This window comes from Schistocerca americana, chromosome 5 (genome assembly GCF_021461395.2).
Source record: "Schistocerca americana isolate TAMUIC-IGC-003095 chromosome 5, iqSchAmer2.1, whole genome shotgun sequence".
Classification (NCBI taxonomy): domain Eukaryota; kingdom Metazoa; phylum Arthropoda; class Insecta; order Orthoptera; family Acrididae; genus Schistocerca; species Schistocerca americana.
The window spans coordinates 690,528,381-690,546,360 of record NC_060123.1 but is presented as its reverse complement, the minus strand read 5'-3'; the positions used below and the strand labels follow the sequence as shown (position 1 = coordinate 690,546,360).

The window sequence follows — 17,980 nt, the reverse complement described above, 5'->3', positions numbered from 1 at the left end:
GCTGAATGTCGAGGAATGGAGAACGGTGGAGGTCAAGGTGTGGGGCTGCGTCAAACAATCCAGTGATCCTGAAATGTCATAGTCAAAAGTTGATGCATATGTTGTGAGTATGTGCTGTTGTGAGTATGTGCTGGTGCACCATTGTGCTTGAATCATATCTGCAGTCTTTGCTGACATAGTAGATCCTCTGGCAAGGTAGGTATTACCTTAATGAAAAATCCTGATAATAGACCCAAATCGACATCTGCGGTAGTACACAATACAGTGTTAAGATATCGCCAAGAACGCTTGCCTATATTTTGATTGAGATTGCACGGCTGTTTCCATCATAGAACCCACGATGATTATGAAAATTCACAAACAATCTCTTGTAAACGGCACTGCATTTGTAAATAGAAAGTGAGACGAAAACAATGGATCTGCACCACCTTTTTACAAGTGCCACTGACAAACCGCAATCTGCCACGGTGACCTTGTGGCCTGAAGGACATGATATAGTAGGTTACGGCAATTTCACCATCTGCTGCCAATAATCACGCATTGGTTCCAGAATTTAGAACTTTCATCAGTTGAATATAGCCCATGAGCTTCAATCACAGGCGTGAGGACTGATCGAGGTCTTCCACTGTGTGCCTTTCTGGCTGCTAGAGAAGCTGCTATATTCGGCCAGACTGCTTGTGCTGGTGTTCTGCGGCGTTTGTATATAACCTGCTTTCTCAGCGCAGTCCAGTAGAAAGCACAGTGGTTCCAGTCGTGAACGGGGCAATTCGTCTTGCGTACACTGTTCAATTTATCAGTGCATGTGTAGGGGTTATTTCAAGGTCATATTGTACGTTGAAGTGAAAGCCGCAATGAAAACGGTTTAAGAAATTGCAGAACTTTCGTGAAAAAGTTTTTGATATATAGTACAGGAAAGAGCTGCAAGATGAATACATAGCAGCATATTTTCATTTCGCAGATGTGCACGTTAGAACATATTGCACTTACTTTGCTTATTGTTTTGTTTTTTATTTTAGACTAAAGAAATTTTATTTTCAGATTCTTTCATTCCGTGCTTCAGGATTTGAAGTCATAAGTATTTGTCAAAATCGCCATCAGATACCAACCATATTAACGTCTTTCAGAGCAGCGTAAATACCGGGCACAAGAAATTATTAATTTCGGAAGCCGAAGCGGAAATAACGGGCGAGTTTTGTAATAATTCAAAGCAGTATTTAAAGATAAATTACTCTCCTCAGACTCAAATGACTACGAAACAACTGCTTGCAGAATTATATAAATTTAATGGTGAAATTTTTATATTCGCTTGATTACGTATTGTAAAATATTGAATAACCTACTAAGTATTAATAAGGTCATTCAGTGGTCATACAACATTTTCACTGAGATGTACCGGGTGATCAAAAAGTTAGTATAAATATGAAAACTGAACAAATCACAGAATAATGTAGATAGATAGGTAGAAATTGACACACATGCTTGGAATGGCATGGGGTTTTATTAGAACCGAAAATATACAAAAGTTAAAAAAATGTCCGACAGATGGCGCTTCATCTGATCAGAATAGCACTAATTAGCATAACAAAGTAAGACAAAGCAAAGATGATGTTCTTTACAGGATATGTTCAATATGTTCACCATCATTCCTCAACAATAGCTGTAGTCTAGGAATAATGTTGTGAACAGCACTGTAAAGCACGTCCGGAGTTATGGTGAGGCATTGGCATCGGATGTAGTCTTTCAGCATCCCTAGAGATGTCGGTCGATCACGATACACTTGCGACTTCAGGTAACCCCAAAGCCAATAATCGCACGGACTGAGGTCTGGGGACCTGGGAGGCCAAGCATGACGAAAGTGGCGGCTGAGCAAACGATCATCACCAAACGACGCCGGCCGCGATGGCTAAGCGGTTCTAGGAGCTGCAGTCCGGAACCGCGCTGCTGCTACGGTCGCAGGTTCGAATCCTGCCTCGGGCATGGATGTGGGTGATGTCTTTAGTATTAAGTAGTTCTAAGTATAGGGGACTGATGACCTAAGATGTTGAGTCCCATAGTGCTCAGAACTATTTGAACCATTTGAATCAAACGACGCGCGCAAGAGATCTTTCACGTGACTAGCAATATGGGGTGGAGCGCCATCCTGCATAAACATCGTACGTTCCAGCAGGTGTTTATCAGCCAGGCTGAGGATGATGCGATTCTGTAACATACCGGCGTACCTCTCACCCGTTACGGTAGCAGTTACAAAACCAGAATCACGCATTTCCTCGAAGAAAAAAGGCCCGATAACGGTAGATGTGGTAAATCCAACCCATATCGTGACTTTCTCATCGTGCAATGGAGTTTCCACGACAGTTCTAGGATTTTCGGTAGCCCAAATTCTGCAGTTGTGGGCGTTGACAGACCCTTGGAGCGTGAAATGAGCTTCGTCGGTCCGCAACACGTTACTCAACCAATCGTCATCTTCCGCCATCTTTTGCAACGCCCCCACTGCAAATGACCTCCGCTTCACTAAATCGCCAGGTAACAGTTCATGATGCCGATGGATTTTGTACGGATAGCATCGGAGGGTACGCCTAAGTGGCAACCAAACAGTAGTGTATGGAATGTCGGTGCGACGTGCGACTGCACGAGCGCTGACTTCCCCATGCATAGACGAACCCGCTACAGTCTCCATTTCTTCCTGAACTGTCTGAGCAGCATTACGCCTTGTGCTCGGTCGGCCACTACGGGTCTATCGTCTAAACAACCCGTGGCTTCGAACTTCGAAATCAATCTCGCCACAGCTGCATTTGTCAACGGACCTTTACCCGTTCGAATCCCCTTCCTATGGCGATAGGATCGTAACGCTGATCTAGCACATTCCCCATTCTGATAATACGCCTTCACTAAAAGCGTCTTTTCAGGTAACGTCAACATGCGGCGGCTGCTGGCGCATCTGATTCTCTCTCTCATTACAGCTCCTTTTATACGCGATTGTCATGCGCAGTGACTGACGTTTTGCTGTCCAGCGCCATCTGTGGGACATTTTGTGAACTTTTTTTTTTTTTTTTTTTTTTTGTTCTAATAAAATCCCATGTCATTCCAAGCATGTGTGTCAATTTGTACCTCTCTATCTACATTATTCCGTGGTTTATTAAGTTTTCAAATTTACACTGACTTTTTGATCACCTGGTATAAACGAGATGCTTATGACAATTATAGAAGTTTATCGTCTGATGCGTTGTTCGAGATCAGGCGACGCAGGAAGGTGTATTACCCATGTTTGTAATGTCGCCATTAGATACTAGAAATCGTTTCATTTCGGATTCTGGCTTATGAATTTGTCCGCAGGGAATCCTGAACTCAGTGGGTACGTTCATCTTCGACAGCATCAAGCCCTTCATCTTGAAAGAGGTCAACAAGAACGTGCGTGGCGACATCAACAAGAACGTCGCCAAAATTCCGCAGCGCTTCCCCAACTCCATCTCTCCATTTGACACGGCCATGTTCGACGTCCGAAAGAAGATTCGGGAGATGGGCTACGATCCCATGGGAGTGCCCAACTTCACCTGGGAGGGCGGACACGGAACAGTTGTGGTAAGTACCTACTAAACTCGAGAGGGGTTGCGGATCGAGAGAGCACTGGGCTGGTGGTTGCTTGTTTATTGTTGTCATTAGTGTTACCGCGACTATTCTTGCAGGGTCAGTATAGAAAATTACCTCTTTTTTCTTTGTTGTGATCTATTTTTGCAGTATTTGTTCCTCTTGTTAAGAAACTGTGATTTTATTTCTGTAGTATATTCTTTTCCTAATTACGTACATTCTTTGTGTCACTAATGATGAAAATTTAATGTTAGTGTATTTATTTTCTATTGCACTTAGTTTTACGATATAGATGCTGTTTGGGATCATCGTGTTACATTTACAAACATTAAAATTACACAGAAATGCACATTCTTAGAAGATAGCAGACAGATGAATGTGAGGAAACAGGTTACGAATTACCTAGAAGAAACAAGTGTACTGTGAACGAATGTCGCGATATGGATGACTTGGAGAAGAGAGAAATGCAAATCGCTGAGATAAAGAGAAGCCGAGAACGCTATCATAGAAGTGGACAGAAATGAAGGCGTATTTCACTGCCTCAGGACTTTCTCATGAAATTTCGATCGCCAGCTTTCTCTTCAAAGTGTGAAAATATTATGTTGTCGCTCACCTACATGGTGAGAAAGGATCAGCTCGGACATGGATAAAGCTTTGACACAGTTGACTGGAATACTCTCAATGAAATTCTAAGGGAGCAGGGGTGAAACACAGGCAGCGAATGACTATTTACAGAAACCAGACGGCAATTATTGGAGTGGAGGGGTATGAAAGGGAACCAGTGGGTAAGAAGGGATGAGACAGGGTTGAAGCCTATCCCCGACGTTATTCAATCTGTATATTGAGCAACCATAGAAAAAGGGAACACCAATTTAGTATTGGAGGGAGGTGCGGAGCGTAAAAATCGAGGAGGGAGACCAAGAGATGAATACACTAAGCAGATTCAGAAGGATACTGGATGCAGTAGTTATTTGTAGATGAAGAGTGTTGCACAGGATAGAGTAACCTGGAGACCTGCATCAAAACAGTTTTTGGACTAAAGACAACAACAACAACAACAGAAGAATTCTCATTCTTTTTTGGAAGAGATTCTGGAAAAACTCTCTTTTAATCGGTTATTGCATTACGTTTCCATAATTTTTGTGTCACGAGATGCCTCTAAACTGAATAACTCATATTCACATTCGCCATCCAGAAATTTATGCGGGCGCCCATGCACGTGGCAGCATGTAGTCTGTAGAGAATTTGACACCGACCGGTCTTTTTCTTTACCAAGTGTTTGCAATGACTACATTAACACACGTACAGATTGGTAACTACAGACAAATGAAGGCTGTTCCATGTAGTCACGAGAGCAGTGATTTACTAGGGCCTTCACTTTACGTAACTACTTGCAATGGGCAAAAGTAATTATTCTATCAAATGGTTTTTAACACTCTCAACGAGCTGCGAGGCACGGTGTAAGACAACGACGACAACCCCTGCTAGCTAATACTCAATACCATTCTACAATGTTGAAACAAAGAACCAACATACCGATACAGCACTGTAAATGTTGATAAAAATCTCTCTGTTTTCCATCTTGGTGCAAGTGTTGAAATACCACGATACTTAAGGTACATTTAACACTGATACCCGATCGGGAACCCGAGACGTTTTCTTCAATAATATACTCAGGGAAACTACAGTTTGACAGGTAAACGTTCCTTGCATTCACTCTGAAATTTATTCCTTTATAGAACCTTTCGACTGGGAAAAGTGTGCTTCTTATCACACTCTGAGCAGTTTGAGATATCAGATGTTTACCAATGACTACATAACATTCGGAACATTGGGTCTGCTCTTTTGTCAGCCGTTGAGTATTAGGATGTTAAATTAATTAAAAGCATTTAAGTATTGTGTCACTAGCAAGAGCATCACAATTGTCACGTCTGATTCCAAGAACCAACATGCAAGGGGAAACTTAACTAGGTTTCCCTGCAAGACTATACAGGATGATTCAGAAACAATGACCTTATTTCAAAACTCCATATTTATTGATAAAAACGTACAACAAACGTGGGATGGACTGCAAAATAATCACAATATTCTAAAGTTTTAGCTACGCTATTACAAGTGCTCTGTGTGTCCAACAGCACGCGCAGCATCTAGACAGTAGCTAAATGTAATGAATTTAACACGATGTATCTGCTTTCACAGAAGTTATGGCGGCTGTTATTCTGTTCTTCAGTTCTGTTATGTCTCGAGGTAAATGGGAGGAGATGCACGCACTTTGCTTGACGTATCCCCATAAGAAATAATCGCATGCGATCACGTCTGGCGATCTTGGTGGTGGTGGTGGTGGTGTGGGGGGGGGGGGGGGCGGCAACAATGTAAGAATGTAGGGCAATGTTCCGGGGTCCGGTGCGACCTGTCCAGCGTCGCGGCAGTGTGTCATTCAAGTGCCGACATAAGTTGTGCCAGGGTCGTGGAGCTCCATCCTGTTGAAAAATGAAATTATCGGAGTCCTCCTGAAGTTGTGGAAAAAGCGAATTCTGTAGCATTTGAAGATAGGTCATTCCAGTCACTGTTTGATCCTCAAAAAAGAAGACACCTTACACTTTTTCTTACAAATGGCTATTGGTTAGTCTCTTTCGTCCTCAACAACGTCATGATGGTTCTGGAGTCTCCATACACGCAGTGACTCACTCTTTGCAAACTGCAGCACACAAAACGCGTTCTGTTGAGCGGATGCCATCTTACATCTGACTGACTGTGAACTGAGAAGACGCATTGACTCACATATAATGGGGTTTTTCCTAAACTCTAGGCCACGTCCATTCAAACAATACACATTTCCTTGCCGGAGCTTCCCATATTCTGTAATTATTACCGTCCAAAATCCAGTCACCTTTTTTGCAACACCCTGTACTAAACATGTTCATTACAGAACAAAACGTAGCATGACCACAAAATAATATCCTCAAACGACATTGTCAGTTACTGTCGGATTCCTATCAAGCATAAGGGGTAATTTCACATACGATCTTAATAAACAATTTACGACATCAAAGGGGTGTCCCAGCGATCACTGTTGGGGCCACTCGTGTTTATATAAATTTATATAAATGATATATTTATTAATTTATATAAATGATATGTCCTTTATTCTTACGGGTAATTCTAAAATATTTATGTTCGCTGATGTCACTAGCTTGGTACTGAAATATGTTGTGTGCGACATTGGCTCGGTTTCAAGTAATGCAGTTCATGACATACGTTGATGGCTTGTAGAAAATAAACTAACGCTAAATCATAGTAATACTCATTTTTTATAGTTTCTAATACGCAATTCAACAAAACTCGACATTTTAATTTCACAGAATGGGCGTATAATTAGTGAAACTGAACAGTTCAAATTTATAGGTGTTCAGATAGATAGTAAACAGTCGTGGAAAGCCCACGTTCAGGATCTTGTTTAATAACTTAATGCTACCTTTTTTTACGATAACTGAAGTACGTGATCGTTCGACACGAAAAGTAGTCTACTTTGCTTATTTTCCTTCGCTTATGTCCTATAGTATTATATTTTGCGGTAACTCTTTCCATTGTGAAAGGATATTTTTGGCTCAGAAACGGGCGGTTAGGGCAATAAGTGGTGTAAGTTCGCGAACCTCTTGTCGATCCTGTTGACTAGTCTGGGTGTTCTGACATTGGCCTGTCAATATATACATGGTGGTCCATTGAACGTGATCGTGCCAAATATCTCACGAAATAAGCGTCAAACGAAAAAACCACAAACAACAAAACTTGTCTAGCTTGAAGGGGGAAACCAGATGGCGCTATAGTTGGCCCGCTAGATGGCGCTGCCATAGGTCAAACGGATATCAACTGCGTTTTTTAAAATAGGAACCCCCATTTTTTGTTACATATTCGTGCAGTACGTAAAGAAATATGAATGTTATAGTTGGACCACTTTTTTAGCTTTGTGATAGTCGCTCACAATTTTAGACGAACAGTTGCTAATAGGTAGGTTTTTTAAATTAAAATACAGAACGTAGGTACGTTTGAACATTTTATTTCGGTTGTTCCAATGTGATACATGTACCTTTGTGAACTTATCATGTCTGAGAACGCATGCTGTTACAGCGTGATTACCTGTAAATACCACATTAATGCAGTAAATGCTCAAAATGATGTCCGCCAACCTCAATGCATTTCGCAATACGTGTAACGACATTCCTCTCAACAGCGGGTAGTTCGCCTTCTGTAATGTTCGCGCATGCACTGACAATGCGCTGACGCATGTAGTCAGGCGTTATCGGTGGATCACGATGGCAAATATCTTTCAATTTTCCCCACAGAAAGAAATCCCGTTACGTCAGATCCGGTGAACGTGCGGGCCATGGTATGGTGCTTGGACGACCAATCCACCTATCATGAAATATGTTATTCAGTACTGCTTCAACCGCACTCGAGCTATATGCCGGACATTCATCATGTTGGAAGTACATCGCCATTGTGTCATACAGTGAAACATCTTGTAGTAACATCGGTAGAACATTACGTAGGAAATCAGCATACATTGCACCATTTAGATTGCCATCGATAAAATGGGGGCCAATTATCCTTCTTCCCATAATGCCGCACCGTACGTTAACCCGCCTCGGTTGCTGATGTTCCACTTGTCGTAGCGATCGTGGATTTTCCGTTTCCCAATTGTGCATATTATGCCGGTTTACGTTGCCGCTGTTGGCGAAAGACGCTTCGTCGCTAAATAGAACGCGTGCAAAAAATCTGTCATCGTCCCGTAATTTATCTTGTGCCCAGTGGCAGAACTGTACCCGAAGTTCAAAGTCGTCACCATGCAATTCCTGGTGCATAGAAATATGGTACGGGTGCAATCGATGTTGATGTAGCATTCCCAACACTGACGTTTTTGAGATTCCCGATTCTCGCGCAATTTGTCTGCTACTGATGTGCGGATTAGCCGCGACAGCAGCGAAAACAGCTACTTGGGCATCATCATTTGTTGCAGGTCGTGGTTGGCGTTTCACATGTGTCTGAACACTTCCTGTTTCCTTAAGCAACGTAATTACCCGGCGAACGATCCAGACACTTGGATGATGTCGTCCAGGATACCGAGCAGCATACACAGCACACGTGCGTTGGGCATTTTGATCACAATACCCATATATCAACACGATATTGAACTTTTCCGCAACTGGTAAACGGTCCATTTTAACACGGATAATGTATCACGAAGCAAATACTGTCCGCACTGGCGGAATATCACGTGATACCACGTACTTACACGTTTGTGACTATTACAGCGCCATCTATCATAAAGCGAAAAAAGTGGCCCAACTAAAACATTAATATTTCTTTACGTACTACACGAATATGTAACAAAAATTGTGGGTTCCTATTAAAAAAAAATTAAAAAAAAAAAAAAAAAAAAAAAACGCTGTTGATATTCGTTTGACCTACGGCAGCGCCATCTAGTGGGCCAACCATAGCGCCACCTGGTTTCCCCCTTCAAGCTAGACGAGTTTCGTTCTTTGTAGTTTTTTCGTTTTATGCTTATTTCGTGAGATATTTGGCCCAGTCACTACCAATGGACCAACCTGTATATTCATTACGGTCATTTCTTGTTAACAATATCAGCTTATTCCCGAGAATAAGCAGCTTTCACTCAGTTAAAACTCGGCGGAAATCAAACCTGAATTTGGACTCGGACTTCTTGTTCAGAATGGTGTGCAGTATACTCCTGCATACATTTTCAATAACCTACCACAAGAATTCAGAAATGTTAGCAGTAATCCACGCACTTTCAAATCGAAAGTGAAAGGGTTCCTCATGGGTCACTCCTCGTGCGCTGTCGAGGAGTTCATTGAAGAATTAAGCAAGCTGATTCCTGTGTTATATTGTTGATTTCGTTTAGTTAAACTTATGGCTTGTCGTTTTTTGGTTCATAAAAAAAAGGAGCAAGTCGGCCAGCCGGGGTGGCCTAGCGGTTCTAGGTGCTACAGTCGCAGATTCGAATCCTGCTTTGGGCATGGATGTGTGTGATGTCCTTAGGTTAGTTAGGTTTAAGTAGTTCTAAGTTCTAGGGGACTGATGACCTCAGAAGTTAGGTCCCATAGTGCCCAGAGCCATTTGAGCCATTTTTGGAACAAGTCGTAGAGCCGGTACTGTGGCGGATAAGGCGCAACTCTTCTTTGGTGACAGGTGGATCTCTCCGGGATGATGATGACCGGTCTGGCCACCTTCCACCGAGTGGGTGAGGTGACCATCGACATGGAGCGCAAAGTGGTGAGCGCGCAGAAGCTGATGAAGGTGCGCCGGCGCGTGGTGGCCGCCTCCAACGGCACGTCGGGCGACACGGCCGTCTACGACGCGGCCGACAACAGCACGGCGAACGCGGCGCAGTTCGAGGAGGAGGTGGAGGAGCTGGTGGTGTTCGAGCGCCGCGTCGACCCCGAGGACGAGAAGTGGGCGCGTGAGCCGGGCGTCACCTTCATCGAGGAGAGCAACGTGCTGACCGCGCACGCGCAGGTCGGCACCAAGCGGCTGCGCGGCTCCTGCCACTGGGACGCCAGCCTGGCCGGGCTAGTCACCAGCTCGGGGCTCGCCAGCTTCACCGTCGACTACATACAGGTGAGCCGCGCCCCAACACCGCGTGTGGGGCCGCTTCTGCCGCGGCCGCCCGGCAGCGCACTGCCTCGCGACATCAGACCTACAGGCAAACGTTCCTTTCGTCCGTGCCTCGTGGAGTCTGTGGTCGATATTCATGATTTTTAAACCTTCTTAGATCGTTTCTCTATTGCTGTTAAAATATAATCGATGATGATAATAAAGCTGTTGTGGTATGAAACCCAGTTCTAAGCAAAGAAGGGAAAGCAGAAATGTGGAAGGAGTATATATAGAGTCTTCACAAGGGTGATGTACTTAAGGACAATATTCTGCAAACGGAAGAGGATGTAGATGAAGATGAAATGTGAGATACGATGCTGCGTGAAGAGTTTGACAGAGCACTGAAAGACCTGTGTCGAAACAAGGCCCCGGTAGTAGACAACATTCCATTAGCACTACTGACGGCCTTGGGAGAGCCAGTCCTGACAAAACTCTACCATCTGGTCAGCAAGATATACGAGACAGGCGAAATACCCTCACACTTCAAGAAGAAAATAATAATTCCAATCCCAAAGAAAGCAGGTGTTGACAGATGTGAAAATTACCGAACTATCAGTTTAATAACTCATAGCTGCAAAATACTAACGCAAATTCTTTACAGACGAATGGAAAAACTGGTAGAAGCCGACCTCGGCAAGATCGGTTTGGATTCCGTAGAAATCTTGTAACACGTGAGGCAATACTGACCTTACGCCTTATCTTAGAAGAAAGATTAAGGAATGGCGAACCTACGTTTCTAGCATTTGTAGACTTAGAGAAAGCTTTTGATAATGTTGATTGGAATACTCTCTTTCAAACTCTGAAGGTGGCAGGGGTCAAATACAGGGAGCGTAGACTATTTACAATTTGTACAGAAACCAGATGGCAGTTATAAGAGTCGAGGGGTATGAAAGACAAGTTGGGAAGGAAGTGAGACGGGGCTGTGACCTATCCCCGATGTCACTGAATCTGTATATTGAGCAAGCAGTAAAGGAAACGAAAGAAAAGTTTGGAGTAGCAATTAAAATCCATGAAGAAGAAATATAAACCTTGAGGTTCACCTATGGCTTTGTAATTTTGTCTTAGAAGAGCAGCTGAATGGAATGGACAGCGTCTTGAAAGGAGGATATAAGATGAACATCAACAAAAGCAAAACGAGGATAATGGAATGTAGTCGAATTAAGTTGGGTGATGCTGAGGGAATTAGATTAGGAAATGAGACACTTAAAGTAGTAAAGGAGTTTTGCTATTTGGGGAGCAAAATAACTGATGATGGTCGAAGTAGAGAGGATATAAAATGTAGACTGGCAATGGCAAGGAAAGCGTTTCTGAAGAAGAGAAATTTGTTAACATCGAGTTTAGATTTAAGTGTCAGGAAGTCGTTTCTGGAAGTATTTGTATGGAGTGCAGCCATGTATGGAAGTGGAACATGCACGATAAATAGTTTGGACAAGAAGAGAATAGACGCTTTCGAAATGTGGTGCTACAGAAGAATGCTGAAGATTAGATGGGTAGATCATATTACTAATGAGGAGGTATTGAACAGAATTTGGGAGGAGTTTGTGGCACAACTTGACAAGAAAAAGGGACCGGTTGGTAGGACATGTTCTAAGGCATCAAGGCATCACAAATTTAGCATTGGAGGGCAGCGTGGAGGGTAAAAATCGTAGAGGGAGACCAAGAGATGAATAAATTAAGCAGATTCAGAAGGATGTAGGTTGCAGTAAGTACTGGGAGATGAAGAAGCTTGCACAGGATAGAGTAGCATGGAGAGCTGCATCAAACCAGTCTCTGGACTGAAGACCACAAGAACAAACAACAACATGGTATGATGATCATGCTGGTGACGCATGGAAATGATCGTGTTCACGGTTGAGGTGGGATGTTGAGTGTAACTATGGGGCCTTGTGGAACTGCATGAGGCGACTAACAATCGTCAAGGAGGAGGAAGGAAAGTAGCGGAGGGATCCTATGGAGTGGGCCATTGTCATTAGGCCTGGAGAGAAGGATATACCACAGAACAGATGTATTCTGTTTATAGTGTCAGCTGGTTAAAATTCCAACTGGAGAGGATCAATAAGGCATGAAGGTGCATAGGAGGGATATGGATGCAGTGGCACAGCGGTAACTGGAATACTGGTTAGTAACAAGTTACTGAGGCCACTTTTGTGATTAATGTATTGGATCCGTATGTAGAAGAGAAGAAGGTGTGAGAAGTGGATCAGTAGGTGTAGGATACAAGTAGGAGTCAGAAACTGGAAGTGAGGCTGAGTTCGTGTCTCTCCAGGATATCAAGGGATATGGAGAACTTATGACAGACAGAGGTCCAGACAGTGTTGGGTTATGCTAAGATGGTACAGATGAGGGGCTATATGGGCGAGGTAGAAGGGTGCAGACCCCAGGTGATGCCTGTTAATACTATCAACTGGGCTCTGTGTTGGATGGTAAGGAGGTGTGCATTCCATGTTAGTTTTCTGTGAAGTGTGGGTTTGTCGTCGATCGAGAAGTGGAAACCTGGATGGTGGCATCGCTTACTGGTAGGATCATAGATGGTGGTTTGGCTTGTCTGTGGATTTACTTGATGCTCCCATCACTCAACCAGGAGATTGAAGTGACATTGGAGGGAGGCATGCGAGAGTTGGATGGTGGTATATTACAAGAGGCAAGTGAGAGGGGAGGAGATGTCTGCAGTGTAAAGGATGTAAATCAGGAAGGCAGGCGGACGGGGGGGGGGGGGGTGGGGGTGGGGGGGGGAGAGGGGCAAGACACAGGCTCTGGAGCACACCTGAAGTGGAGTGAAGGAGTGGCTAGTTATTGTGGATCCCCACTTCCTTCATTTGTTCTTTAGAAAACCGCATTGCCAAAAGCCAGGTTCTAACGTCATCACGGGGGACATTGACTTCCAGAGCCCTCTTCTGGAGAAAAGATCTGCATGCTCTGTGTGGGACGCGCCAGAATGCCTAGTCGCAACCTGTAGACTCCATTGAAAGTGCACAGACAAAGAGTCGGTTGGCGCCATGGCTGTCCAGGTTTCGATTCCCCATCGGTGTTGTCTCGCTGAAATAGTTGTTTTGTGGCCAAGCGTTCCTCAGCATGTCCTTCAAGATTGGCTGGCTCTTCGAAAAACATTCAATAAAACGTGTCTTCCATTCGCTGATGCGAGTGAAAACGAGCTGGGTTCGTAAAAGACGACCTACGTCTAAGGAGGTCAGCAACACACAAGATCCTGCGCCAGTGTGGAAAGTCATACATTGACCAGACAGAAGTGATGAACACAAATGTTACACCAAATTAAGTCAGTCAGAAAAAACAGCTGTTGCTGACCACGTCATGAGCTACGGGGAGACCAAGAGCCTCTTGTCTGCCTCGACGTAACTGCGACTCCGCCTTTGAAGAAGCTGTAGAAATACTTGTGGCCGGCAATTTAATTAACAAACACGGGATTTCGTGTCATCAAAGCACTGTCAGCAGTAAGGAATCGTTGACCACACACAAACGCACAAGGCGAGGTAAGGCCGATAGGGAGTCAAAACTAGGGCAGCTAAGCCGGGCACCACCACTTCGCCCACACTTACATGCTTTTCTCCAGCAGGGGCCTCTGGACGTCGACGTCCCCTATGAGAACGTTATAGCCCGCCCTTTCCGACTGCTATTTTTTGGATAACCAGTGTATAAAGTAGCCATCAGCAAAACAAGCACAAACGCATAGGAAAATAGACGATTTTAGATGCTCAGTCAAGGCCGTCGCAGACGATCAAGTTTGTTCGTCAAATTCGCTCTTCTCTAGACACATATTTGACAAACAAGCCCTTACACGTACTAACAAAGTTTGTCAATTTAACTTCATTTTTGAAGCACACGCTGTTCGTTTATAATGTATTTTTACATTAGTGGAAATGGCTATGAATGCAGAGAAAGTGTTTCTGACATTTTCTCTGGCACTGCGTTTAAAGAAGAGGTAAAAAAACAAGACACTGGTCCAGTGAATGATTTAAATTGAGAGAGAAATATAAACGTGGAAACAAATTAAAATAAATGTTATACTCGGAACCTAATGATTATATCAACTTTCTGTGAATGGACAGTGAAACTCGTAAATGGCCCTCCCATTATAAAAGAAGACACAAGGATCGAAACTTTATTCTCATGTACTTATTACTGTAAACGTAGTTCATTAAAGTACCACATTGTGGAAACATGGACCGTAGAAGAACCGGAGAACCAGTACACACACCGTCTGGTGGCTTGCGGAGTATGAATGTGGATGCTGGGTGGGTGGATGTGTTGTGTATAGAATATTAGTTTTATTCTTAAGGTTTTCCAGGGTAATATTAGGCTGGGAAAGTTGAGATACCTCTGCTATTTTGGTAATTTCCGGTGCTATTTTGTCTTCATCCTTGATCGTAGTTTACATGGTCGTGGAAACTCAGGATATGGTGAGATAAATTTTAATAAAGCTACATTTCACTAAACATGCGGTGAAACATCAACAAAAGCAATGTCTACCATCTTGTCACATTTTTCGCTAGTCAAAATTTCTGTCAAACACGCTATATTTCTGATAAAGACATGAAACACCACTGTAATCGTCACATATTTGACCAGTATAGTAAAATTTGACAAATGGTTTCCATATTTACAGGAGCTTTTAGAGACATAAATAATGTAAACGGAAGTCTACCACACACCTGGCAAAGATACCGTGTCCTACGTGTCATAGTACTATCAGATGGATAGTCTACACAACACTTAGAAGGTAACTCACAGACGAACAAAAAGGCCCTAAAGAAGTACATCCCCAAGGTAATAACCCTGTATGAAACATAAAAGTCTGGATTATCAATGGCGATGGTACTTCACTAACACAGCAACAGTTAAGTAGCACCTGAAGATGTTGAGCAGCTGGCTCGTAGAAATCTTGTTAGGTTTCAATAATACAGTCCGACAGATCACCCAAGAAAGTTTCAGTGAAAGTTTAATGTCTCACTAACCATTAGCCAGTAATGACAAGTCTAACTCCTATGGAGCTGAGTGGCTGTTGTTGTGGTCCTCACTCCAAAGACTGGTTTGATGCAGCTCTCCATGCTACTCCATCCTGTGCAAGCCTATTCATATCCGAGTCAAAATTGCAATCTGCATCTCTCTGAATCTGCTTACTGTATCTGTTGGTCTCCCTCTACGATTTTTACCCGAAACGCTTTCTTCCAGTACAAAATTGGGGATTCCTTTATGTCTCTGAATGTACCCCACTAACTGATCCCTTCTTCTAGTCAGGTTGTGCCACAAATTTCTTTTCTCCTTATTTCTATTCAATATCTCCTCATTAGTTTTGTGATCTACCTATCTAATTTTCAACATTTTTCTGTAGCACCTCTATTCTATTCTTGTCTAAACTGTTCACCGTCCATGTTTCACTTCCATACATGGCTGCATTCCATACAAATACTTTCTTAACAAACCTCTCTTGTTCACAAACGCTTTACTTGCGATTGCCAGTCTACATTTTATGTCCTCTGTACCTCGGTCATCATCAATCATTTTTCTGCCCAGATAGCAAAACTCATCTACTACTGTAATTGTCTCATTACCTAATCTTATATCCTCTCTCTGTTGGTCATCATCAAGCATTTTTCTGCCCAAATAGCAAAACTCATCTACTACTGTAATTGTCTCATTACCTAATCTGGTTTTCTCAGTATCACCTGACTTAATTCGACTGACTACATTCCATTATACTCGTTTCGCTTTTGATGTGCCACAAATTTCTTTTCTCTTTAATTCTATTCAGTACCTCTTCATTAGTTTTGTGATCTACCTATCTACCAGTCTAAATTGTATATTCTCTCTACCTCGGTCATCATCAATCATTTTTCTGCCCAAATAACAAAACTCATCTACTACTCTAATTGTCTCATTATCTAATCTAATTCTCTCAGTATCACCTGACTTAATTCGACTGACTACGTTCCACTATACTCGTTTCGCTTTTGATGTGCCACAAATTTCTTTTCTCTTTAATTCTGTTCAGTACCCCTCGTCATTAGTTTTGTGATCTACTTATCTAATTTTCAACATTTTTCTGTTGAACCATTCAAGACCTAGTCCATTCCATTCAGCTGCTCTTTCATGACAGAATTACAATATCATCGCAAACCTCGATGTTTATATTTCTTCTCCCTTGACTTTAATTCCCACTCCAAATTGTTCTTTTGTTTCATTTACTGCTTGTTCAGTGTACAGACTGAATAACATCGGGGACAGCGTGGAACCCGTCTCATTTCTCCCACTGAGTGCCTAATGGCGGTTAATGAGTGTGGCTGCCATACGAAGGATCTGGGTACGTCTCGGTTTCACTGAAGATGTATCTTTCCCGCAGGCAAACCTGGGCAAGTCTGCCTGAATGTTCGTACTTGCCTTTTCCGGCCTGCTTAACCCTATCCCGCCCGTTGGTCTGCTGGTGCCGTGAGTGAGTGCACACTCGGTGACGACGCTGCCCTCTCCCCCAGGTGGCGGTGAGCGTCAGTCAGCCGCTGGACACCCGCAAGCGGCCCACGCTGGACAGCCTGCTGGTCCGCATCGGCAACATCCAGGCGCGCATCGACGGGCTGGGCACGGCCGACTACGTGGCCGAGCTGATCGTGAACGTGCTGCCCAACCTGCTGCGCCAGCAGATCATGTCCGCGTTCGCCGAGCCGCTGCGCCTGCGCGTCCAGAAAGAGCTGCTCTCCATGGACGTGGACCGAGAGCTGCGCCGTCGCCTGCCCGAGATGGACCAGGTGTTCTCCCAGCTGCAGCAGGAGCGAAACCAGTAGGCGGCCGTCTGCTCCAGACAGGCCCCCCACAACAGTGACACTGACAGCGAGGCTGTCCGACAGTGAGCTCACGTATTACCCGACGAGGCCAACTGGGGTCCCAGCCAGAGGGTGTTCGTGACCGAGGAGCGCACTGTCCGATATTCTGGGAACATCAAAGGTCTAGCAACCTTTAAATCATTGGCTGTACCCACGCCATCGACAATACTTTTTGCATACTATGTCTTGATCTTCATTTATTCTCTGGTAATAAGTGTGAATCTACGTTTGGTCTAAACAAACCACTTAAGGGGGGCAGGACGTCAAACGTGCCGACTTGGAGCATCACAGGACATTTTAATTTCCAGTGTCTATACTTTTACAAATAAATTCGTAAAACTTTGTCAGCATCACCAGGAAGGATTCAGGATTCACACTCATTGCAGTGGAAGTTCGAAAACATAACAAAATAAAAATTTTTTGCGTGTGAAAATTCATCATTTTTTCACTTACTAATGGTTGCATTTGTTGCTATAGGTACACTTTTCTTCATAAGTTAGAGAGATTCTTAGTTGAATTTTGCATAGCATACATACCACACTTACAGGTGCATGAAACTCTAGAATTTATTTAATGTATGAAAAAACGAATGAGCTGTTGTATTTTAAACTTAATGTTTAGAAAAAACATAAATTTTGTAGTTAACTACTTCAATTTTTACCACAGTTTTTAATAGATTTGGAAAATTCTAGAGTTTCGTACACCTTTAAGTATGGTTTGTATGCTGTGCAAAATTCATCGAAGAATCTCTCTAACTTATGAAGAAAACTGTACCTATAACAACAAATTCAGCCATTAGTAAGTGAAAAAATGATGAAATTTCACATGTAAAAAAATTATTTCGTTATGTTTTACGATTTCCACTGCTAAGAGTGTGAATTCTGAATCCT

The 17,980-nt window shown here is 43.2% G+C and overlaps 1 protein-coding gene across 1 annotated transcript in view; it reads left to right on the top strand.

Annotated features, from left to right (window-relative positions):
* LOC124615636 overlaps positions 1–17,460 on the top strand; it is a 97,353-nt gene extending 79,893 nt beyond the window's left edge. Inside the window, exons 4-6 of the mRNA XM_047143646.1 lie at positions 3,334–3,579; positions 9,796–10,224; positions 16,746–17,460. Coding sequence (XP_046999602.1) covers positions 3,334–3,579; positions 9,796–10,224; positions 16,746–17,051 — 981 coding nt within the window. The 3' untranslated portion in view covers positions 17,052–17,460. The remainder of the gene's footprint in view (positions 1–3,333; positions 3,580–9,795; positions 10,225–16,745) is intronic.
* The last annotated feature ends 520 nt before the right edge of the window (positions 17,461–17,980 follow it).